The sequence below is a fragment of the Dermacentor albipictus genome, chromosome 4 (assembly GCF_038994185.2).
Source record: "Dermacentor albipictus isolate Rhodes 1998 colony chromosome 4, USDA_Dalb.pri_finalv2, whole genome shotgun sequence".
Taxonomy (NCBI): Eukaryota; Metazoa; Arthropoda; class Arachnida; order Ixodida; family Ixodidae; genus Dermacentor; species Dermacentor albipictus.
This window is the reverse complement of record NC_091824.1, coordinates 42,953,294-42,977,152: the sequence shown is the minus strand read 5'-3', so window position 1 is coordinate 42,977,152 and position 23,859 is coordinate 42,953,294. Positions and strand designations below refer to the sequence as shown.

Below are 23,859 nucleotides of genomic sequence, written 5' to 3'. Positions count from 1 at the left end.
CGTTGTAAATCGGCACTGGACCTCTCTGATCCACACGACTGTTCTTTTAAGCCATGGATTCTGCGAAGAAACCTGGTGGCGAAACTTCGATGCCGGCGCAGGCGGAGGAGCACACGGAGACCAAAAGCCGGAAAAGCCCCAGGAGACACAAGCCGCGGGACGGCAAGCGTCGGGGCACGTCGTCCAGCGACGATGGAACGGGAAAGTGAGTCGCGATAGTCCTAAGCGGTTGTCCTGCCGAGCTAACATAACAGGTCACCATCGCACTCGCGCTCACAGACCCGACCACCACCCACGTATGCAGCGATTCACGCTCGGCCGTCAAAGCCTTCCAGAAAGGAGCAGTTGCAAGCCAAGCATTACAAATAATCAATAGATCCGCACCGCTGCAGCATCACACCATCTGCTGGTTCCCGGCACACCTCGGAGAGATCGAGGACGCCCCTCGCAATCTCAGTGAGATGGGTCACAGGGGCCCACGAGACCTAACCCTCCTACGCGGCCATGGAGGGAGTTACAGCTCCCGGTCCCAACGTGGCAGTAGCCCGCTCTATGGGACCTTGCGCCCTGTAGCTCGCAGGACCTATAATTAAAGTTATTCCATCCATCCATCCTGCTGAGCGCTCCGCTAGTTATTCATCCCGAGCGAACGAGCGACAGATTCGGAAGGTAAACATACGCAGGCACAGCCTGCATGTTCAATATGTCTCTTATTTTTCCTTTCGGGTGTATTTTGCGAAAATGGGGCCCTGTAACGCAATACTATTCCAATCTCTTTTTATGCCAATCTGCTGATGTGGAACTTCTGACGTCAAGCGTTATTTGAACCCCCCTATCAAACGCTCTCCTCGTTTATAGGCCCTTTTTTGTTTCATTTCAAAGTGAATAGCACTGCCTACGTTGACAAAATTTTTTCCTATCTAATTGGCTGACTAGAGGCTAGGAGAACGCAGAAGTGTAAAAGGTTTTGTTAGGGACGAGCTAGCGTAGTGAAAGTACACGTAACCGAGATGAGGAGGATAGACGGCGTCTGCGATTGCTCCCGAGTGCTCAGCTTGCAGTGGCTGGTCGAAAATCGCGGTGGCGTGGAATGGAAGCTTAAATAATGCCACTAAAACAGATCCTTGGCAAAGAAAAGTTGGCGGAGCAATGTCGTATACATGTTTAAAACACCTTAATAGCGTTATGCGGCCACGCAAAAAAAACGAAAAAAAAAACCGGGAACGAATTCTTTCTCTCCACCCGCTCGAGTAACCAGTGTCAGAGCAATCAATGGATAGACATCTATTCCTTTGGGAACGGAGTAGTCTCGGGCTATTCTGTGAAAAAAATTGGTTTGTTCTGCATATTATGCGTGTTCAAGGCCTAAACGTCACTTTGGCGTGGCGACTTCTTGAAGTTTGTGACGTCGCGTGACAGAAAGACGAAGTGGGGCAGCCCGAAATATTTTGACCAATAGCGGTGGTCTGATGGCGAAAAAGGTGTGCAATAGGAAATAATATTTTTCTTTTGTTCGGTCTAATTATACGTAATCAGTATGTACTCGTGATATACGGTTTTCGTGACGTCGCGTGAGAGATAGGTGAAGTTGGGATAGGCCGAACCATTTTTGACCAATCGTGGAGGACTAGCTGATTGCAGAAACGGAATGAAAAAAGTTTGGAATAGCTTTACTTTATAGCGCGCATGACATAGAAAGACACAATGTCCGTTCTGATTCTGTAGAGGATCAGGCGGAACAATTGCCGGCTATGTATGCCAGGCTAACCGCGCCTGCTTCAACATCACTACCACCACCACCACCACCTAGAATTGGTTAGCTGCGTCTTATGGGGATTCGGGAGGGAGAGAGGGAGGAGGGAATGGGGTCTCTTTTGACTATTTAATGATGCTTCAAAATGCGGGCTCTTCATCCTACTCCTTAGGGAAACAATTATACATCACCACATTGGATCTACTTAAAACAGACGAGGGACTATAACGATGCCCTCTGCAAAATTTGTAAGCAAAAAGGTACGCTAGACCATATAATAAGGGAGTGTGCTGGCTCCCCAGGGGCCAAGGAAAACGTTGACAGTAGAGAAGCCTGGGAGGCCTTGCTCCAGAGCGAGGCTGAAGACGACCAGCGTCGAGCAATCCGCCTGGCCGTTGAGACCGTGAAGAGTCACCGTCCTCAACGCGCGGGAACTGCTTCGTCCTACCCCCCCCCCCCCCCCCCCACCTACGAGTAGGTTAAGAGGCGGGCACCCCAGCTCGGTGGAACAATAAAGTTTTCAACCAATCAATCAATGAGTTGGTATGATAATTATGGGCAGAATACGCTTTTGTCGAAGCTTCGCGCTTCACTTGAAGCGTTCGTGCTGATTACATTATTGCGCGCTAAATTTATAAATTTCCACGCAATCATATATTCATAAACAGATGAATGATTCTCTGAGTGCATGCATAAACCGTGCAAACTGCTGCATTTGTAACGCAGTTTCCTGTTGCAAATATTCAACTTGCAATGTCACAAATTAGTTTTTACAAAGAATAAAATGCTTTAGCCGACTCCACGTAGCGGCCCTCATTTAAGTACTGGCAGAACGGGCGTGTTTGCGGCTTCCATTGAAGTGGCACCAGACTGCCCTTTGAAAATTTGTCGGTTGAAAATTTTCCGCACTCAACATTTCAAATGTTCGGAGTGAGCACTACTGGCGTCTGTATACTCTTGCCCAAACACATTGATACGATCGATAGGAAGACTATGGGCTGTATTTCATGGAGTCTATAGATATTCCAATGACAGCCTGCAGAATTGTGGGCGTACACTTTCCTCCACAGATGTCTATAGGCCGTTTGTAAACAAGGTGTTCGGGACACTGTATGAAACACATCAACAAAAAAAGCAGAAAAATGTTAAAGATGTCATCTATAGCTAACGTGCGGAGCTTTGTCTAATAAGTAGTGTATTAACAAACTAAAACTGTTTAACGTCTACTGACGATCAATACATTGTGCATACTTGCATTTCTAAAGTTATACAGCAAGACAAGTAAATCTTTACGCAGGGATCGAACCAAGGCATAACTGCGCCTGTTTTCTGCAAAGATTAAATGGCAGCGCTTGACGGACGTCACTTTCTCGATCCAGCCCGCCATTTTTGTACGTGGTATCCTCCGAGCTAACACGGAATCTTTTTGTTCACAAACGTTCCGGTATGTATGACTATGAGACTACTACAGTATGCGAGCCTGAATTCCGATCTGCGCATATATCGTGTTTCCTGTACAATTAGGGACAGTTCATTCATTAAGATTTGAAATATTCCTTTGTTTTGTCTAATACTTCGCGGAAAAAGTTATTTAAATTGGGATTGAAAATGCTGTCATGGAATTTGTATCTTGCATCGTAGGCAGGTGGTAGTGCGGTGCAAGCAATTCAATACGTTGCTTTCTATAAAAACATGGCAAGTTTCTCGCATAATCTCGTCAAAACAATTATTTTTCAAAGGTTACATAGTTAATCCTAACTAATCATAACTTTACAACAATACAAAATTTTGATAGTCGAAATAGCAAAAGCGAACTGTTAGCAACATGGCAACAGGCTTCTCCCTCTTCCTACATTGCATTCGTCTCTATACTATACGGTTTTGAAAAATTCGCTCTATGTATTCTAGCATACTATCTGTAGCGTTCGTTGCAAGCGATGCATTCTGACAGATGCCGCTTGCGTTTGCTTTTCCCAGGAGCGTCGACTCTGCCGCGTCGCAGACGCCGAGCTCCAGCAAGACTGGGACGCACTCGAGCAAAAGCTCAGACAAGGGGGCGCCAGAATCTCAAAAGCCTCCAGAAGCGGCCCCTGCTTCCACCGCGGCGCTGCCGTCCCACACCTCTACCACACAGGATGCACCGAAGCCTCCCGAGGCTAAAGTGAGCACCGTTTGCTGAGGTCTCGTATTGCGGTAGCAAATATATGGGCAATCCAGGCGCATTTTTGCCGTCGCCGTCACCGTCGTGTTCCGCATAAAGCTCAGGGGCGACAACATCGTCGCCGCGTACCGCATGCTGCATGTGCGAGTGAAAGCGTGCGAGGAAGCGCGCCGTCTTCCCTTGAGTGCAAGGAACCGGGGGGTGGGGAGGTAGGAGGAGGGATCGTTGTACTTCAACAGCAACGCATGGCCGTGCGTGGTCGCGCTGTCCTTATATGGAAAGATATATGCTTTGGAGACAGAGTCTGGGTGGGCCGACGGCTCGTAGATTTGCGTGCGCTGTGTTCTCGCCACTCAGTTTGCTCTGAAGCGATAGGCAGCACGAAGGTCACTTCGCTCACTGCTGCTGTGCGCGCTTCCTCACGCTATCGTTTCAGTGACAGCGCCTGTCCGCGCTCATCGAGGGTGACGTGTGCATGCTTGCATGTGCGTCCTGACGTTATGCTTGTTGATTTAGTTAGTAAGCGAGTGTTCACAATTTTACACTGCCGACAAAACTACTATCGTTACTTCGTGTGGCTGTCTACTAATTTGCCATCGCAGTCGATGCTTCGCCTCTTGGGCGAAACTGCGACTTTTCTTGTTTTTTTCGAAGTGTGCGAGCCTTCATAGAATTACCCGAGCCATTGGTAAAATTGTGCGGACGCAAATTCAAATTTGTGTCCGCTTCGTTATTTCTTACCTCATTCTACACTCCTGTGCAGCCTAATTGCAAATGAAGTGTTGACAACTTGTCTTTCTGCAGTAATTGTTGTTTTCTGTATAAGTCCTTTTTATGCCTGTAATTCATTCTCACAGGGTACTCTCTTTTCGCTTCCTCGTAATAGCTAAAATTATGTGCCCTGACTGTCCCATACCTGCAATGTGCATTATTGGGGATGTCGCAGTTACAAGCTCTGGATCAGTCTGAAGGCCTGCTGTTCTTTAACCTAATGCATCATAAGACAAGTTGTTTTCGCAACCAGTCTTATCCGGAATGCTGGTCTACGTGGTGGAAATCGAACTCACTGTGTCGCTTTCTGGATCAGAAAGCCAAAACTATACTGAACCACCACAGTGATTCTCATGGAGATTGGATATTATTCACCGCGGAGAACAAAACTGTATGGAAATATTCGAAAAAGCATTTCTCCAAAGGAGATAATTGCCACTATAGGTGTTCAGATGGCGTAGCGCTCAAAACTGTGGGCACGTGAAGTCGTGGCCGTCCGAGAGAAGTGGCTCAAAGTGCGACGACCTGCAGAAACTCTATAAATTACAGGTTGCATTATGTGGCGAGTGGTTACTGATCTTGATGACAACTGAGAAGGGTTACTTACGTCGCCATGCTTTGTGCTTACTGAAACAAAAATGATAGAGATGTGGTCAACTAAAAAGAATTGCGGTCATTGACTAAGTCAGAGGTTAAGAGATAGATGTTACTACACATGCGACTCCAGAGATTACATTCTTATTTACCGCGGCATCTATCATTTCGTTGTTATGATCAAGATGCGACATGCAACGCGTGCAGTAATGAGCGTGAATACATTAAGCCCCTCATATCGCACCTTGCACGGGCCTATTTCCGATTTATAGTACATTACGGTCTAGAATGTCGCAGGGATTCCGGAAGCATCATATGACTGATGATTTTTTCGGTGTTCGGTATTGCAGTGTTTTAACAGGCATGTAATTTAGTACATCCCATCTAAATAATTATTGATAATAACTATATGTGCAAGTAATTCTTCTCAGGTGTTAAGTTGCTGAATGATGGTGCTATTCTTAGCCTTGGATAGCTGAAACAAAGAATGGCTCGGCACTCACCATTTTCCCCAATAAGTTATTCGTGATGACTGTAAGTGGCGTTCTCTTATTTATTATATTCATCTATAAGAACACAGCTTACGGAAGGATAGCACGTTGCAGGCATACTTGATTCCAAATAAGTTTATTTGAGCCGTTTTTCCTACGTAGAACTTTGGCGTACCGTGACTGGTAACGCTCCTCAATTAAGCAAATCACACAAATTTTGGGCGACGAAATTTGATTACTGATTACTCCAAGCGTGTTTGCGACAAGTACATGATAAGCGCTGACACAACGCCTGCTCGCATTCTCTGTACACAATGTACAGTGCACTTTCCACAAAAAATGCATGGTGTGCAAGCAACATAAGTAATGCAATATCACGCTCGTTTTGCCAACTTTGAGTGGTCGTCTTTTGCCCGAAACACTGCAACACGCACTGTGCGGCTGCCCAGCATACATGCTGGAGCGAAGGACGTTAGACAGTTTCCTAGCCAGCGTTGGCAGACAACTACTGTCGGAGGAAGCTGTCCTCGGCCCATGGCCTGACACTGCAATTTCAATGCGTGCAACAAAAGTATTATTGAAGTTCCTACAGGACACCAAGCTCGACGAGCGGCTCTAGCGAGGCAACTGTCTCATGTACATAAGCACTCACCACTTCTCTTATCATCATCATCCATCCCAATACTTTGACTTCCCTTCCCTCTTCCCCAGTGCAGAGTAGCAGACTAGAGTGCACTAGCTCAGGTCGACCTCTCTGTCTTTCCTATCAATAAATTCTATTCATTCATTTCGCGAACAGAACTCGGTACGAGATTACATCTGGAAGTGAGTTACGGTTCGGATGTCGGTGACCCGGAAGCACGAAGCATATGTACTGAATGTCACGAGATAATACCAAATGGCGTAATTAGGTATTAGAAAGCGGTATGTTTGATGGCCGGGAGTCGGTAATAATGATCATAGCGAAGCCACGAGCGAATCGACGCGACGCCGAATCAGAGCGTCCCGCAAATTAACATACCTAAAACGAAGTTTGGGCAGACTTACTAATAACAAGAAAGTGAACGCTGAAATCTGTAGGTGAAGCTGCTCATGACTCCATAGTTCTGAACGCTGCGAAAGGCTTGAATATGTGTCACATTCGTTTACTGCTTCGACAATGCGTCTTATGCCTCGCACCCTTTTTTTTAAGATGCAGCGTCCTCCTCCAGCGAGAACTGGGCCATCGGCGACAAAAGTTCACGTTGCCCCGCCAACCGGCGAAAGAAAACACGATAGGTGAGTCGACCAGGAGAGGCACTCCAAGTCCAATCAGGGCCGGTCCGGAGCGTTGACAGACGCTGGACGCGCGCTACAGACAAGACGTGGTCCAATCATGCGATCAACCAGCACAGGTGTAAACGTGTGCTATTTCAGGATGACTGCAGCACGAATAGAATCTTAATGAAAATACTGGCTTCGCACAATAACGAAACTGCGGTATAACTAAGACGTGCATCGATCAGTACAGCATGCAAAAGAAACACAATACCAAGCTCAAAACACTAACGCGACCGACCTGTGCGTTCTCTCGGCAAGATGTATGCTCAAAGACCTCTAAAAAGCACTATGGTATGGTATGAAGAACTTTATTTAGGTCCTGAGGGATCAGTCTGGGACTGATGCGGGCCGCTCCCACGTCGGTAGAGAGAGGCCGAGCCCCTCTGCCGTCACATGGGCCCTCTGGACAGCCCTGAGTTGGTCCGCCAACACTTCACTGTGCAGCATCCGCTGCCACCACTGTTCACCTCGAGAACTATCACCGGCCAACGCCAAGCAGCGCCAAAGCATATGTTCTAAATCGAGCAAACCCCCACACTTACTACAATGTACTGAAACCCCGCAATCCGGATTAATTTTATTCATGATGACCCGGTTAGGGTACGTTCGTGTCTGCAGAAGCCTTAATGTAACCGCCTGTGGCATACTTAATTTAGAATGTGGCAGGGGGAATGCCCTGCGTCCTAAGTAATAGTACTTGGTGATTTCATTGCAGGTTAACAGTTGGTCCCTGTACTCAGGAGCAGGAGATCCAGCCCCTTCAGAGAGTACACGGCACACTAATCCCCGTGCCTCCTTGTGCGCCACCTCGTTGAGGTTCCGCGGGGTTCCCTCCACTGTCCCCATATGCGCCGGAAACTAAGTAACTGTGTGCGAATTGATATCCCTACCCTGCAGCAGTCTGTTAGCCGGTTCCGCAACAGGTCCTCTCGAGAAGGCTTTAATCGCAGATCGCGAGTCCCTAAACACCAAAACTCTTCTTGAATCAATTAGTGTTAGAGGAATAGCCACCTGTTCGGCAACCCCCGGATCTTTGGTATAAATTGAAGCGGCATTTTATGCGAAGCATATTACGAGAGCTCAACCCAGCTCCTCAGGCGCGGCGGTGTCGCCATGAAACCACGTGACACCGTGACGTCACGACAGAGGAGAAGTGGCTTTGGCTCAACTCTTGCAAGACGGGCTGGGTGGGAATCGAACCAGGGTCTCCGGAGTGTGGGACGGAGACGCTACCACTGAGCCACGAGTACGATGCTTCAAAGCGGTACAAAAGCGCCTCTAGTGAATGCGGTGTTGCCTTAGAAACGAGCTGTTTCTAAGGCGTGCGTCTCTTGCTCAGGCGCACATTTCGTTGCCGCGCCGAACGCTGCTTTGCTCGACGCTCACCGCGTCCAATGCGGGGCGCGTAGTAGCTGCCCTGTAGCCCATTGCCTTACACCCCTTGGCGGGTCGACGGGAACGCTGTCGCGTTCCACTCTTGAAGGCGAGGCAGTAATGCATGAGTTGTTTCTTCGTCTAGCCGAACCAAATATAGCCAAGCAACAGCAGTTCACCAGGCTAAACAGTGGTTCAACAACTAAAATAAAGGCTAGTATGCTTCGCATCCTGGGCTTAACCTTACCTAAGCCACAGCCATTTTTTTAACGCTCCCTTTGCCATCTACCACCACCACCGAATAAGCATTTTTACCATTAATCCATGCGGCGTCAACAAACGCAGACTCCTCCTCCTGATCCTTTGCCTCTCGCAACAAAGCCCTCGCTCTCGCCACACGCCTCCCTACATTATGCACGGGGTGCACATTTCGCGGAAACGGACGAACCATGATATTCGCTCTAAGGTTCACGTTCAACTAGTGTAGGGGAGTCCTGTCGTGCGACATAGCCACCGATTCTTCAATTCACTCTAAAATATACCTACTCGCTGGTGTGCCTAGCAACCGCTCCCTCTGTGCAGTACGCTGAGCCTCGGCAATTTAATCTAAAAGCAGTGTACTTTTCGATTTTCTTTTAGAGAGGAAAACACAAGCAAAGCAAGTAATGATTTATTTCAAAGAAATCGTTAAGTACCAGCCAAAACAGTGGCAGCTGGCTAGACAAAGTACGACGACAGTTGCCCGGATACTACGATCGTATACGTGACAAACATAACGAGTTCGGTACGAGGTCCTTAACTGGCACGAAGGCTCAGTGGTTATGGCATTCCGCTTCGGAGCAGGAGGTGGTAGGTTCGACCACAGACCGCGAATTGAGCATTTCTATAGGGTTCAACCTTATTCAAAAGCGGTAAAATTGCTTTTTATTTCTGAAAATTTGAAAGCCGTTTGGTCACTGCCCGGAAAACATCGTTTTTTTCTTTCGTTTGTCAATGCTATGCATGTACACGTATGTCATAGTTTTGCACCGAATGGTGACCAATGAGCTAAATATGCGGCTTTTATTTTTTTTTCGAATCTTGTCTGCACCACAGACATTTCGCGTACCCGACTGCAGCTCTGTCCCGAATATAGCCTATCCCATCCTTTTTTTTTTTTTTTGATAGATCGACTGCATTGTTTCTAGCGAAAATATGGTTGCTCAATGCTTGGAGTCACATTTCGTTGTCATTCATTCGCCGTGTGAATAATGTTCACTTCGGGTGCAGGGCATTCCTGGCGACTGTGGTGACCACCGCCTTGATCATGATTGGTGTCGCACTGGCGCTGGTGGGTATCATGCTCGGGGCGACACCGCCGGACGTCCAACACGTTTGCCCGCCACCCGACAAGCCTCTCGCTGAGGACACCGTTCTGGTGCGTTAAACTAGCCTCGAATGATGAAGCCTTCGCCTAATCAAGATTTCAGAGCGTAGGAAGATGGCACCAGACAGATGAACTTCATTTTTGACAAACAACAATGACAGTGTCCAAGTCAAGAAACGAAACTAAATGAAATGGAAGACCCCGCCATGTCTCTTGTTCAACGTTGCAGACGCTGTTGTTATTGAGGATGCAATTAAAGCGACAATCCAGGTGGACTATGCTCTAGGCGCATTCGCTTCGTCGCAGTCGTGCAATCGTTGGTGCATATGCGTCTAGCTCGTGGAAGGTTGGCAGGCTTCATGCGCCGTGCACTGGATTTTGCTTCAAAAACGACGAATCCAAATGAATGCACCGTCACGCTCTTATCAGTTAGCCCTGCCGAAGCCAGCGCAGGGTTTTGGCTGCGGCTGCTGGCGTCAATGTTGGGCGCACACCGCTCTAAGGACGTTAGCGTTTCTCTTGAGCTGCACTGTGCATGCACTGCTCCGGACGGAACGGGCAGTGAAACGTCAAGCTCACGTCATCCAACGGGCAGTCTTAGCAGAGTGTTGCTGGCGTTCGTCTACGCTCACATTTCAGGTGCACCGGTGGCTGCATGAAGTGCGTTGGTTTTGCATCTTTAAAGGACCCCTTGCCAGGCCTGGCCATATTGAGCCGACAAGTGCAGTGTATACAATGTACGCCAACGATCGTGTCTGCTAAGTATTACATGCCTGCGCGCCGCGAAACGAGCTTATATTACCAAACGCCGTTTGCTCTTCTCGTGGGCGCCGCGCTCCCAGTCGGAGAGTCGACGTCAGTCGTACAAAAGCGCCTACGTACATGGCAATGCTTTGACGTCACTCGCAGTGACACGTGATTTCGAGAATTATTCAAGGCAACCTAAGTTATTTAATATGTTGCTTACGTAGACCAATTGAAGTTTAGAGAAATAATAAAACATAGACACCGAACTTCTAAGTGTTCTTGTTTTGCTTTGCAGCGTAGCGAGATGTACTTCTGTTTCGTCTGCTTGCTCCCACGCTTGCGCGCAGAGAACGAAACTATGTAATTTCTTACCGGGTTGCAGCGCTGCGTTTATGCGGTTTCATCCTGTCTCGTCTGCCTGAGTGCCCATGACACTGGCATTGACTTATACCGCTCATCAGGTGTTCTCAGGCAGAGCCCGTGTTCCCGTGTTGTTTACGCGATGAGGAGTCCTGCATTGCGACAGTGGCTTGACGGCTGCCATCGACCCATATGCCGACGCACCATTGCGCAGATGCGCAAACGCGCAATGCGGGGATGCCGCTTTAGTGGTCCCAAATTTGTTCAGTGTTATAAATTCAATAACACGCTATAATGAAGTTCTTGTTCATGGCTGGTTGGCACATGCGCTGAACGTGCCCATGTGGCACGTGCTCTTCCCGCCGCCGACGACCCTGCCTGTGACTGTGCGCAGAATACACGCTGTGAACGACAAGCCTTAATTGCGCGCGCCCCTGCTACACGAGCCAATCAGTGACGACAAAAACTGGCTCTTCGACATTACAGACTCTGCATCCGCTACTGTGATCCCGTTTGGACGGAAGTTTACGCGGCCGTCGAAGTAAAGCGCGTCCTCCTCTTTAGTACCTTGGCAAAGGCACGTTTTGAGGCGCAAGAGAGGCCAGAATAGCCAGCAAAAAAGTTTTCACATTTTCTCCTAGGGAATTTTCGGGTTGGGCGAACGCTAGAAAAAAGGTCTTGTTCGCAGCGGCCAGCTTAGGATAAATTCCACGCCTGAATTTCAATAGCAACCTACCGATATGTACACCGATATTTTAACGCGACAGCGTTAAGGAGCTCGTGTCGCTGAACAGCCGGTGTCGTCGGTGTCGGCGGCGTTGGCCATGAGCGAAAAATCCCGGAGGGCAATTCATAAATAAAAACAACTTGCATGATGGGCTGGGTGGGAATCGAACCAGAGTCGCCGGAATGCGAGACGGAAACGCTACCACTCTGGTAGGGGTTCGATGGTTCAAAGCGAGACAAAAGCGCCTCTAGTGAATGCGGTGTTGCCTTAGAAACGTGCCGTAGAAAGTTATACTGCGATGTATATCGGTAATTATGAGCATATAAATTACAGAGGTCGCAGTTAAACGAGTAGCGGAGTACGTTTCCGCTACATTTCTTCTGCGCTTGGCGCACACGCAGAGCCATCTTGCGGGGAACACAGAAGACCGCCTCCTCACAATGTACGGCGCTGCCGCGACAGGTGGTGCGCCGCTCGCCTGCTTCTCCCCTTCGTCTCGTTTGAGCGCATTGGGACCGTGCGGGGACCGGTGCGAGGATGCCACAATAACATTGCGCTTAATAAGTTTTCTCGCTCTCTCCGCTTCCAACTTCCAGCATGCGTCACTCGAACCCTCGTGTTTAGGCGACGCGGCTCCTCTTTCCGCTCACAGCGCGATTCTTAGGTGCAGCGTCCGATGCGGGACGCCTCTGACGTGATCGCTGCGCCGTAGCGCGTCTGGTGGGAAAACGTCCCCTGCGATGTGTGCCGTGCTGCTGGCGAGGAGTCATGCGTCTGCGTGGTGCTCCTAAGCAAGATAGAGGACGATTCCATCGAGGCGTCAGCCCCATGATCGCGTCCGCCTTCATGGCGCGTCGCGAATGAGTAGGTGGTGCGAACGGGGTACGATAACGCTATCGCGTTCCACTCTTGAAGGAGAAGCTTAAGCGTCCTCCAATTTTTCATAAACATGCTTGGATTTACTTTATCGGCATGTATTACCTAAAAAAATTCGATCATCTTTCTGTCAATAAAATTGACAGCACGCTGACAACTTTTTTTTGTTTATTGCAATAAACCCGGGTTTATTGCATCGCTCTCGAAAACAAAGCGAGTATCGGCTGATTGTGGAGGGTGCCGAGTCACAATGTAACACAACCATGTAATAAAAAAGTATGGAAGCCAGTCGCGCTCGTGGCGACGATCCATTAAATGTCCATCCGCACCTTTCACCCCCTTAGTAGCCCGGCTCTCTCCCAGGAATTCACTGAGGCAGCCCTCTATTTGCCCATGGTTGGCGCACGTTTAAGAAAATAATTGCATTTTCTTGAGCCTACGCGCATGTGATCTTGTCTAACTACACGCAGTGATGCTATTCTGGTGTGTCGACACGTGGTCCATAATTCGTGGTCGCTCAACTCCATAATTTTCCCCAAAGTTTTTTTTTTTCATATGTACGCTTCTTTGCTCTTTTTACACTTTTGACGATGTAATAACTGAGTTCATATTTAACGTCAGCCTGCGTTCCAATAAATTTAGTTGAAAGTTAGCACTTCTGTCTGTCCCGTCTTTCTCTCGTCTTGTATTCCTCTTTGCGGTAGTCCCAACTATGGAATAATACCAACTAGCCAGTTTGCATTGCATGCTTTTGTTTCAATGGAATCTCCAAGACAGTGTGGCGAATGTGGTAGAGCTGCCTTTTTGACGATGCTAGATATTTAGTATCACTACTCATATACATTCCTTTCTCTAACTATCGTCTCAGGCTCATGCAAGCACCTAAACGAAGGTCGGTCCCTAATCACATCCGTGCAACGGCATCATCTTGCGTGCAGCTGGCTACGAAGGGAGGTCGTCTAGTCGGCCGCACGGTGACCGTGGACGGCGTGGCCCTTACGCGCTTCTTGGGCGTCCCGTTCGCCCACGGCACGGCGGGCCTTCGCCGATTCTTGGTGCCGCTGCCTATGGGTCCCCCTCAGGACCCGTGCGCGGTTCACGAACACCTCGAGCCGCGGCCTCCTTGCGTCCAGTGGAGCAACGGCAGCGTGATCGGCTCCGAGGACTGCCTGCACGTGAACGTATGGATGCCCGCGGCCACGACCGGAGGCAACGGCACTGGCGGAGGACGGGCCTTGGTGGTGGCGGTCTCCGGAAGCTGGTTCGAGACGGGCTCCAACGACGACCCCGATTGGCCACAACTGGCTGCCAAGGGTGAGCGTTCCGCGACGGCGCATCGTTGAGTACTGTGTGTAATGCGTTGTCACCATGTTCTTTTCATGTCCCTGTAAGGAAGTGGAAAACTCAGGATATAGACACTTTTCTAACCTTATGGGGACCGTTTCCTGGCAAGTTTTTGAACACTTTTGTGCCAAATGATGCCTCTACAAAAAGGGGAAAAATGTAGGAAGGCTACAAAAACAAATAAACACAACTATCTCGCGCTACGCTATCACGTTAGCAAGGAAGACAACATTCTGATACTTTGATACTTAATGTCCACCGAAACACGGGTTTAAGGAAGTGTTCATTGTAGTATATGACGCGTTTTCGTACGTCACCAACCGGCCCTGACTACCTGTTTGGCGCGGGTAAAAGCAAACCAGCCATATGACACCGAAACAGTAAGCTTATCCGCGCTGTACTGCTGAGCCTAAAACTAATTGTCCCGTTGTGCTGACGGTGAAGAACAACAAGGGAGTGTCATAATTGGGCGTCACAAATGTATTTGTTGGGCGAACGCAGTGAGTACGGAATGTCATTTACCGAGATGGCCCAAATGAAGGAACTAGTCAAGGAGGGCAGCTTACTTTTAGGATGGAAACTCATAAGAACATCACATGTAGGCCTCGTTCCGAGCGTGAGCCCACTGGTTCATCGCATTTGGGACGTGGCGGTAGGGGCCTTCCTGTAAACAGTGTTGTTGCGAAACAGAATTTTGTTCAAGCTTAACGTCGACGTAACCGATTAAAAAGTATTACTCATCTATTTGGAGTGAGTGACGTTTAAAGCTAGGCCCGGAACTTTCATTCCAATTTCGTCAGTGACTGTTTAGGAAACTGAGCTTCTAGCAGTAGAGCTGGTTTTAGGGGTAGTTATTTCATTGATTTACAATCACGGCACCCTCACACGTAATGCTTCACGTTCTCACTGTGACTTCCGCTGAGTAGTATATATACGGTTCTGAGGGCCGATGATTTAGTTTCGCTTGATTATGGCACGGTGGATAGGTCTCCGCCAACCAAGACATTTGGGACTACACGGAGGAGCTGTTTTGTACCTCCAGCTCTGCCAGACAATTCCTTGCTTTCAGTAGCTAGCTCATGCCCGTAGCCAGTCGGTAAAATTGTAATGCGCAGTATGCATAACAGGCATATATCTGTCGTTGTTACCTGGCTAAACGTAAACTTGCGGCAGCCTGCATTGTATCGCAGACATTGGTGTGGTCGGGTGTGGCAGTGTGGCACGTTTCTCTGCCGTGCTGGCTGATTTCTGCGCCATGTGCTTGCCGTCAAGTCCGCTGCGCGTCTCTTATCGGGATGTGTCATTGCGCCTTGCCTGTCCATCAAAGCTTCACTTGAACTAATTCCGCCAGTGCACTGAATCTGCATATTTTTTATGCGAAGCATACTAGCCTCACAACCACGCTCTTCCTTGCTGCGCCGCGCGCGGCCGCGTAGCTACCATATGACGTCATAACAGCTGCACAAGCGGAGGCTCAACTCGTGCGCTCGCTTGCGGCCGCGTAGCTACATAGCCGGGTCTCAGCTCGTGCGCTCGCCTGCATGAGTTGTTTCTTCGTCTAGCAGAACCAAATATAGCCAAGCAACAGCAGTGCACCAGGCTAAACAGTGGTTCAACAACTAAAATAAAGGCTAGTATGCTTCGCATCCTGGGCTTAACCTTAGCTGAGCAAGAGCCATTTTTTTACTGGCATCACCGACGATGTTTAAAGTTCATTGATGGCTGGACAACGTTATCGTAAATCGCTTTCGTCATTTTCATTCGGATTCCTTCGCTTCCTCTCCGAGCTGTATATAAGCTGTGGGTCCTGTACGACAAGACTCACCGTTTCTTATTTGATTACTCGATCAGTTCTTTTCAATGGCATTTGCGCCACCCTCGATGGCGAAGGAGCCGCAACCAAGTGACTTTCTTATGCCTTGTCATAATGCTATAGGCATTTATTTCTATATGGCACACTATATATGATTTCTATATGGCACATATAGGATTTCTATATGGCTGTCGCAAGCACAGTCATGTGCCCGTGTAGACTCATCATGACTCAAGAAAGAACGCGAACACAGAGCAACGATTCCCCTGTTGTTATGCTGTTCGTCCGTCTCTGCGTTGTTTAGATGCCGTGGTAATCCATAATAAACACGATGGGGGACATCGCGTGCAGGAAACGTGGTCGTCATGGCGCCCAACCATCGGCAAGGCGTGTTGGGATTTCTGCACCCGTCTCCGGTTGCCGGCGTGGTTCAAGACCCGGCCGTCGATGACGTCGTGTATGCCGTGCAGTGGGCGCTCGACAACGCCAAGTTCTTCGGCGCCGACTCAAAGCAACTGGTGCTGGTAGGGCGTGGGTCTGGTGCCTACCTGCTGTCGATGGCCTCCAGCTGCATGCCCAATGGTACGGCTCTCCGGGCATTCTACCATGGCATGGTCTATGGATCACCGCTCCCACTCAATCCGGTGAGTGGTGCACATTGTCATAGCGTTGGCGTACCTGACCATGATGTAGTATAGTCTTCGTTGTGAAAATCCTTGAAAAAAATTATACAGCTATGTAACACTTCGTGTGATACTCAGATTCAGATTACCGACTCAAGGGATCATTGATGATGCACTGGTACTTAAGTAAATGAATGAAGGTATGAACTGCTGAGCTGATATGTGCGCGAAATACCCAACAACTACCTCAAAATTGAAAAAAAAAATCTTGGCAACTTGAACTGGTCTAAGGATTGGCCAGATTAGCAACTATAGACTGACAACAAACAATCTGGTTAGCGGAGCGCTGTAATGTCGCATTAAACCCGCGGTCCTTTCACTGGCGTGTGGGGCTTTAAGTGCCGCACTTACCGTTGTAGTAAAAATAATTTTGCCGCCTTCAAGACTTTCCTGGCAGCTTTCTAACTTGCCAAGTCAGTAGCCTGCGTTCGGAATCGTCGCACCAGATGGCAATTCTCTCGCCGAAGTTTGCTCTCACTGTTCTCAGTTTTCCTTAGCGGTTACCATCTGCACAGATGAACCGCGATGCATCGGCCCAGTGCGTCTTGATGAGCTTTCCACCGTGAGAGTTGCCCAACGAGTATGAACGAGCCACTCGTGTCTGAACGATGCACTTCGCATCGCAGAAGTTTCGGGACGACGTAAGCACCCATCATCGCTGCCGGACGAGGGCATGACATGAGGCGTTCAAGCGCAAGAAATACGCTTGATTGTTTAAGCGCTAGAAACAGGCTTGATTTAAAAGATATTGGAATACTTTTACGTTATAGAGCCCCCTATAACGTAAAACTATTCCAATACGTGTTTATTCCAATCTCCTGACGTCAAATTTGCCTAACCGCCGACGTAAGCATCGAGCGGTTACCCGCAGGGTTGTCTGAACAGACCAATCAAACGCTCTCCACGTTCATAGCAGGTCACTTTTGTTTGCTTGCAAAACGAATAACATAGCCTACACTGCGTGGCTTGTCTTATATAATTGGCTGACAAGAGGCGAGGAATGCGCTCAAGTGGAGAGGGATTCGATGGGGCCGAGCCACTGCACTGAAACTTGATAAGCGGATGAAGAGGGTGGTGCCGGTGTCTGTGATTGGTCCGCTTCCCTTGCATAGCATGCGGTGGCTGGTCGAAAATCATGGCTGCATGCAAAGGAAGCTTAAGAATGATGCTAAAATGTATCCTCAGCAAAGAATAGTTGGCAGAACGAGGTCGTAAACGTGCCGAAAGTGCTCGAAAACCTTACACGGCCATGCAAGAAGCTTTCTTATACGCAAATAAACCCGTGCTCTCCGGCAGGTGGGAGTAGCCAGCGCCTGAGCGATCGGCGGCAGCCATCTTTCATTCCTTTCGGAACGGTGCAGCCTGCGGCTATTCAGAAGAAAATTCAGTTTCGTTCGGAATATTAATGCATCTTTAACGCGTACACGTCACTTTTACGAGGTGAGTTTTTGCGGTTTTGTGACGTCGCGTTACACGCAGGTGAAGTGGGCTCAGCCCGAAAACTTTTTACCAATAGCCGAGGGCTAATGGCGAAAAGGGGTCGAATCAGAAATAACTGTTTTTCTTTTTTCTTTCAAATCATGCGTAATCAGCGTGTACACATCATATCAGATGGGGAGGTATCACGGTTTTCGTGACATCGCGTGACAGGCAGGTGAAGTGGATGTGGTCGAAAAAGTTTTTGACCAATCGTGGAGGGCTGATAGCAGAATTGGAATAAACAAATTAGGAATAGTTTTACATTATAGAGCCGCATGTCTAGTATAGACTGGTCAAGCCGCCTGGGCACATTTGTAGCATAAAGGACACCAGTTTAAACACAATGTATTTCATGGGGTCGTAAATTCAGTTTTCATGCTCAATACAGTAAAAATATAAAGGGAGGGTGTTCAAGTATTTGTGTTTATGAGCCTTAATAAAGAATTCTGGTATATCCGAGTGAAAATACGGACCACGTGAAGGAGGCACGAACACGTCTGCCATGTCTATCTGCAGAGGAAAGCGATGACACAGCGGCTTTGACGCGGACGCGTCCCACTGTCCGCAGCTTTGACGCGACGGTTTAGAGCGACACCGCGTTCTGCCCACATGTATGCGCACGCAGTCGGACAAGAACGAGCCGTACCGCAGCCTGGCTTCGGCGCTTGGCTGCAACGGCACTGCGGACAAAGGCGCGAACGTGTCGGCGTGGCTGCCCTGCTTCCGCGCCGCGACCGCCGACCGCCTGGTGAGCGCTGCGCGAAGCTTTTCCGAATGGCCGCTGCGGTTCGCGCCACGCGTCGACGTCCGGTTGCTGCGGACGAAACCCGCTGCCCGGACACGCACGGTCATCGCGGGACTGGACGTGGCCTACCTGCGGGACTTCTTCGCGAAGCGCATCGTACCGCTCGCGGAGGTACTGCGTAGCTTTTTGTGGTAGTGGATGGAAGGGCGTGCTCATTCAAGCGTCGCTGGTGTCTTGGCCCCGGCCGCGAGAGCTGCGAAGCCGGCGGCTAAAGATGAACCAGGGGCCGAATTCACGAAAGCGTTTCTTTCGTTAACTGCCCGTTGCCATTGGTCAGCGGCTATCGCTAATAATATCACCAACATAAAATTGGCTGCAATTTTCTCTTGCGGACGATTCTAGCGTAGGATCCTTTTGCGAAGACGGGTCTAAAGCTTATTACGTGCTTTTGAGAAAGAAAACAACATCCATCATCTGGGCAAAACTATTCTAAAACATGTGACATGCACAGGGACAAGCGGATATTGAAGATCTGCTCTGAATGCTTAGAAGCCGTCGCGCGTCTTGAGCCAATAGTATAATCTGTTCAAGAATCGAGCATTGCGGAGAAATACCGGCTCCGATCCCCGGATAGCTCTTTCGGTGAACACTTGTGCCGGTCTACCGACGCTTCTTTCTTGCGATAAGAACGCATCGCTCGCGAATGGAGTGACAACAGTTCTCACAAGATATGACAAGAATTTTCGCCGATTTCTCCACAATTTTACGCTGATCTGCGACGGTAATTGGTCACGTCGTAACAGTTTTCGCAGGCGCAACCTGAAAGCCTGCTTCTTTGCAGAACTACTGATTATGGGGAGAAGCGATCTTATAAACACAATAGACCAGCCGGTGTATTAAAAACTTGCCTTTTTGCCCATGTGACTGGGAAAGTTATCATGGTCGATTAGAGGCGTGCACCAGCAGGTATCGAATCTAATTCCTCTTCATTCTGTAGTTTCAGCTCAGCCCATTGCATGAAGAGGACATTTCTAAACCTGCATGCGCTAATGATGGTATCGACATCTTAATACTGTACCATACAGCGTGTAATACGTTGATGACTCGCTCCAGCGCCATGACGATTATCCCAAAGCTGATATGAGAGCTGATATAGGTTATAGGAGTTGTTCCAGTGCTATGATGATTATCATTTGTTTGTGTGTAGTGGAATTGTCGCAGTGAACGTTAGTAAATTGTTAACACTAGTAAACTTATTAGAATGATAACAAGTAGAAGAAGCAGACTATGGCAGAAATGAGCAATCAGTAAAGCAATGTGGGAATAAATGTTTTGTGCCAGGAGAACCACATTAAACACAACTATTGGCTGCGTGATCGAGTGATAGGTGGCAGCACCGTAACCGCATTAGTGTGGATAGGCGGTCCTCAAAGCGCAGTGAAATGCACACGAGGGCGCTTCGTTGTGAGCGCTTTGAGCCGATTGTCTGCTAATGAAATGCGCTGACTGTAGTGAACTGATAGCGTATTTATTGACCTCCAGTGCCGCATTTCCGCACAAAACAGGCAGAACTTTCCCATTACACGCGATAGAAGCAGGAGCTGTTATTCAGCAGTATACGGCTGCTCAGCCACAAAGTTCCTTTTCCGGCGCCTCCTTGTTGAGTTTAACCCGTGTTCGGCTTGCATTTCGCCTACTCTTTTTGAGTTTATGCTGCATTGTCTAACTCATGCCCTATTTTCTGCTAATCTTGCACTAGCTACAAAAACACCGCTACATCTGCACAATAAAACTAAAGCGGCATTTAATAGAGACTCTACTTTGCTGCTGCCGAAATGTTTTAAATATCCGCTTTTTGTGGTTGTTTTTTAATTCTTTGTGAAACGCGAAATAGTTATTAGGTTATGGTATCATGTACTCATGAAGCTGTCTTCGAACGCTTGACTGCACAATACTATTTTGAGAGCAAATGTTGGTATGTTGCGTTCTTTATTCAGGCTATACGTAGGCTATAAATGACCGCTATTTGTTGTCAAAGTATGATAGCCGCCGGCAACCAATGTCATTAAGTCCTGCATCTAGCGATTGATATGCCACATTATCCTCATGTTATACTCTATTTCTGGCTTTCCTTATGTATCATAGAAGCAAAGCACAAATGTGACACAATTACTTGCGAGGCAGGATGATTTTCACGTATTGGGATCATAACAACGTAATAAAGGTCAACCTCAGGCTCAGCTAAGGGTGATCGCGTAACTGCTAAGCGATAGTCTCGCAACTATACGCCTACGATTAAATGTGGCTCCCGATATGATGGGGACAGATTCTTTTCAGCTGCTGAGTGATCATCATACCATCGCATTCACATTCCGCAGTATCACCAAGATTGCGGAACGATCAGCACACCACGACGAGGAGTCCCGAAAGCTCCGCATTCAAGTTACGCCGTGACCAGTTCATTTCTTTTATATTGACGCCAAATAATTTTGTGGTGTGCAGCAACGAAGTTGAAATGATTGCTGTAAACGGAGGGTGCGACGATCACACGTTTGCTGCTCGACACTTGCAGCCACGGATTATTGCAGCGCGAGGACAGTACCGCAAGGCCAAGTGTTTCTGTACGTTATCAAAGATGCCAGTATTTAAGACTAAGCCAATACCACGGAGTAAGTTTTCCTTCGAGAATGCGCACACCGTACACGCAGATGTAAACACGTTGTGGCTAGCCAATGACGCGACGCGCCATCCGCTCGTCGCGTCTTTTATATAAAAACGTGCGCCGTAATGTTTGTAACTAAGAAGTTAGGTAATTCATTTATTCAGGTATTGGATTGCTTTGGCTTTTCGAGCAAATATAGTTCGGTTTATAGTTAATCGTTAGTGACGTGATCCGTCTAACCTTTCAGGGCACTCAAAAAGTGTTTAAAGTAGCAAATTAAAAAAAAGAAAGAAACTGTATATGGCAAGTTTTCTCCCCCCCCCCCCCCCACTTTCTTTTACCAACAGCTATACTAATGGGAGACGTCGTGGCAACAGAGTTCCACCTCTATCGAAGTTCTGCAATCATACTGTCAGTCGAACCTCCAAGTTCATGGGCATCACGAATGAATTTCACGCTTACAACTGCTTCGGTAGGGGGACAAAGAGCACCTAACAATATGTTATCTGCGGTCATCCTTGCTTTATTTACGTTCGAAGAGACAAGGACAATGATTCTCCGTCTGTTTCCTTTTTCGAATGCCTAGCGCCACGGAAATGCTTCCACGTCGGAGGCACTTCTCGACTTCACGCTGAACGTGTTCAACGTGCCGAGCTTGGTGCAGTCGTTTCTCAAGAGCCAGTTCAACATTGCCAGCATGGAAAATTTCGTGCTCCTACTTCCGTGCTGGACGCTGCGCGCAGCCACAGCTGCGGTCGAGGGCTACCACTACCTCTTCGACTCGGCCACGGCCAGCGGGCTCCTGCATCCGCCCGTGGGTATCCCACAGTTGGCGCAGTTCGTCAGCCTCGGGTAAGCAGTGTGATTTCAGTGAAAAATATGTTTATGCACACTGATACGACGAAACACGCGGGAAAGCACTACACGTGGAGTACGACTTGTCGCATCGACAAGGTTGTCCAACGAGCTTCCCTGAAGTTACCAACAGCGGAGGTCTTTTCCGGAGCGCGCACTCTCCGGGATACGACCACTTTTGCGAGTTTGTAGCATGACTCACGGAGGACACGTGAAGGTTTACACTGGGGCGCTCACGCACTGTGCAAAGACGGCGAACTCGGCGCATCACCAGGAACGCTGTCGACCGTAAAAGCCGACGCATCCTACCGAGTCATGCGAAATCTCGCGGAAGTGATCGTAGCCCGGACAGTGATCTCTCGAAAATTAGGGCTGAGCGCCATATATTCTGCTATATACGTAGTCTCTTTCTACAAAATAAAACACTGCTTTAAGTCTGCACTCGTGTGTGTCAGCCTCTTCTTCGCCCTCGCCTTGTGCGCAAAAAGCTGAATTCATGTCCTACCAACATGCCCAAACAAACCGTCACCATATCGAAATTACCGTTTTGGGGGTCACTCCCTCCACTACGCCTAGTCACTTACCCTATAGTCTAAGAAGAAAAAAAAACCCGCAAAAACCGCAAGAAACGCAGAAATATCCCGAAAAACGAGCTGATGCATCATACCGCTACCGCAGTATAGAAGAGTCGCAGTTTCACCCGAAAGGCGAAGTGCTGATAGCGATAGCCAATTATTCGACAACTGCTCGAAATGACGTTCGTATTTGCATCGAGCGTAGAAATTGCAGTAAACATTCGCTCACTAATGCACTTGACAGACGTGATGGCACGCGTACACAGGCGAACATGGACACTCGATGATCACGGACTCTCGCTATCACAAGCTGGGGTGATGAGAGCGCAGCCAGAAGGGAGTGAACGCTTCGTGCTACCTCTCGCTTCAACGTGTTTGCGAAACCTAAATTACACGACCTTCAGCCATAGGCGTGCGGGAAGACAACGCCCATGAAGCCACTAGTAATCTCGGTTTGCCCAACATTTGGGTCTAGCGCCGACTGCTTCCAAGATAGGGTGCGCGGGTTGCGTAGCCGCTCTACGGCATGCGCGGCAAGGCTAGACGAGGAGACGCGCGCTCACCTGCTCCCCCACCTCCTTGCGTGTGCTTCGCAGCGTTGCCGCGCCCTCACCTTCCTTCCGTGAGTGCGCTTCCTTGCGCACTCACGATCACGTGACTTCCAACTAAGGCATGTTATAACGCAGGAATCAATGCGCATTTCTGTAAAAAAAAGTGTGACACCCGAGACCGTCGTACGTTAGCCGATTTCCAGGCCGAAGAACGTGTCACTGCTATTGACGTCTTCACGTCGCATTGAAACGGCCCAGCGTCTATTCAAATACATTGGGCAGTCATACCACGGTTTTCGGCGATGGGAATTATTTCGACAAATGATTGCAGTGTAAGTGGACTTGATGTGCCATTGACAGCGAATGCCATTGTTTTTCTCGGTGTGCATCAAGCACTGCGCCCCCGCTGGCCGACAACAGTCCATGGCTACCTCTGAGCGAGCTCCGCAAGACGCGCTTCATCGGCAAGGACGGTCACGAGAACTTGACCAACTTGGACAACGATTGCAAGATTTAATATATTAATGTTTGCGGTCTATGCCGCCGTCGCACTGACGAGCCTGTTTTGTGGATCTTCCTGTTCCTTTAATAAATGTTGAAAAAGTTCATAAA

At 48.6% G+C, this 23,859-nt stretch overlaps 1 protein-coding gene across 2 annotated transcripts; it reads left to right on the top strand.

Annotated features, from left to right (window-relative positions):
* On the top strand, positions 1-23,859 carry LOC135907164 (uncharacterized). 2 transcript variants are annotated; one of them, XM_065438831.1, is made up of 9 exons: positions 1-205; positions 3,731-3,914; positions 6,963-7,048; positions 9,734-9,881; positions 13,479-13,854; positions 16,049-16,341; positions 18,485-18,775; positions 21,853-22,118; positions 23,641-23,859. In XM_065438831.1, the coding sequence occupies exons 1-9, from the start codon at positions 54-56 to the stop codon at positions 23,762-23,764; spliced, it is 1,920 nt and encodes a 639-aa protein (XP_065294903.1). In that variant the 5' UTR covers positions 1-53; the 3' UTR covers positions 23,765-23,859. The 2 variants fall into 2 exon arrangements, with proteins under 2 accessions (XP_065294903.1, XP_065294905.1); XM_065438833.1 differs by lacking the exon at positions 18,485-18,775.

Bases quoted from the DNA above. Each gene is read 5' to 3' on its own strand.
- LOC135907164 (XM_065438831.1), top strand. From the start codon at position 54: ATGGATTCTGCGAAGAAACCTGGTGGCGAAACTTCGATGCCGGCGCAG. The intron at 13,855-16,048 runs GTGAGCGTTCCG...CATCGCGTGCAG, and splicing joins GCCACAACTGGCTGCCAAGG to GAAACGTGGTCGTCATGGCG. The intron at 18,776-21,852 runs GTACTGCGTAGC...TCGAATGCCTAG, and splicing joins GCATCGTACCGCTCGCGGAG to CGCCACGGAAATGCTTCCAC.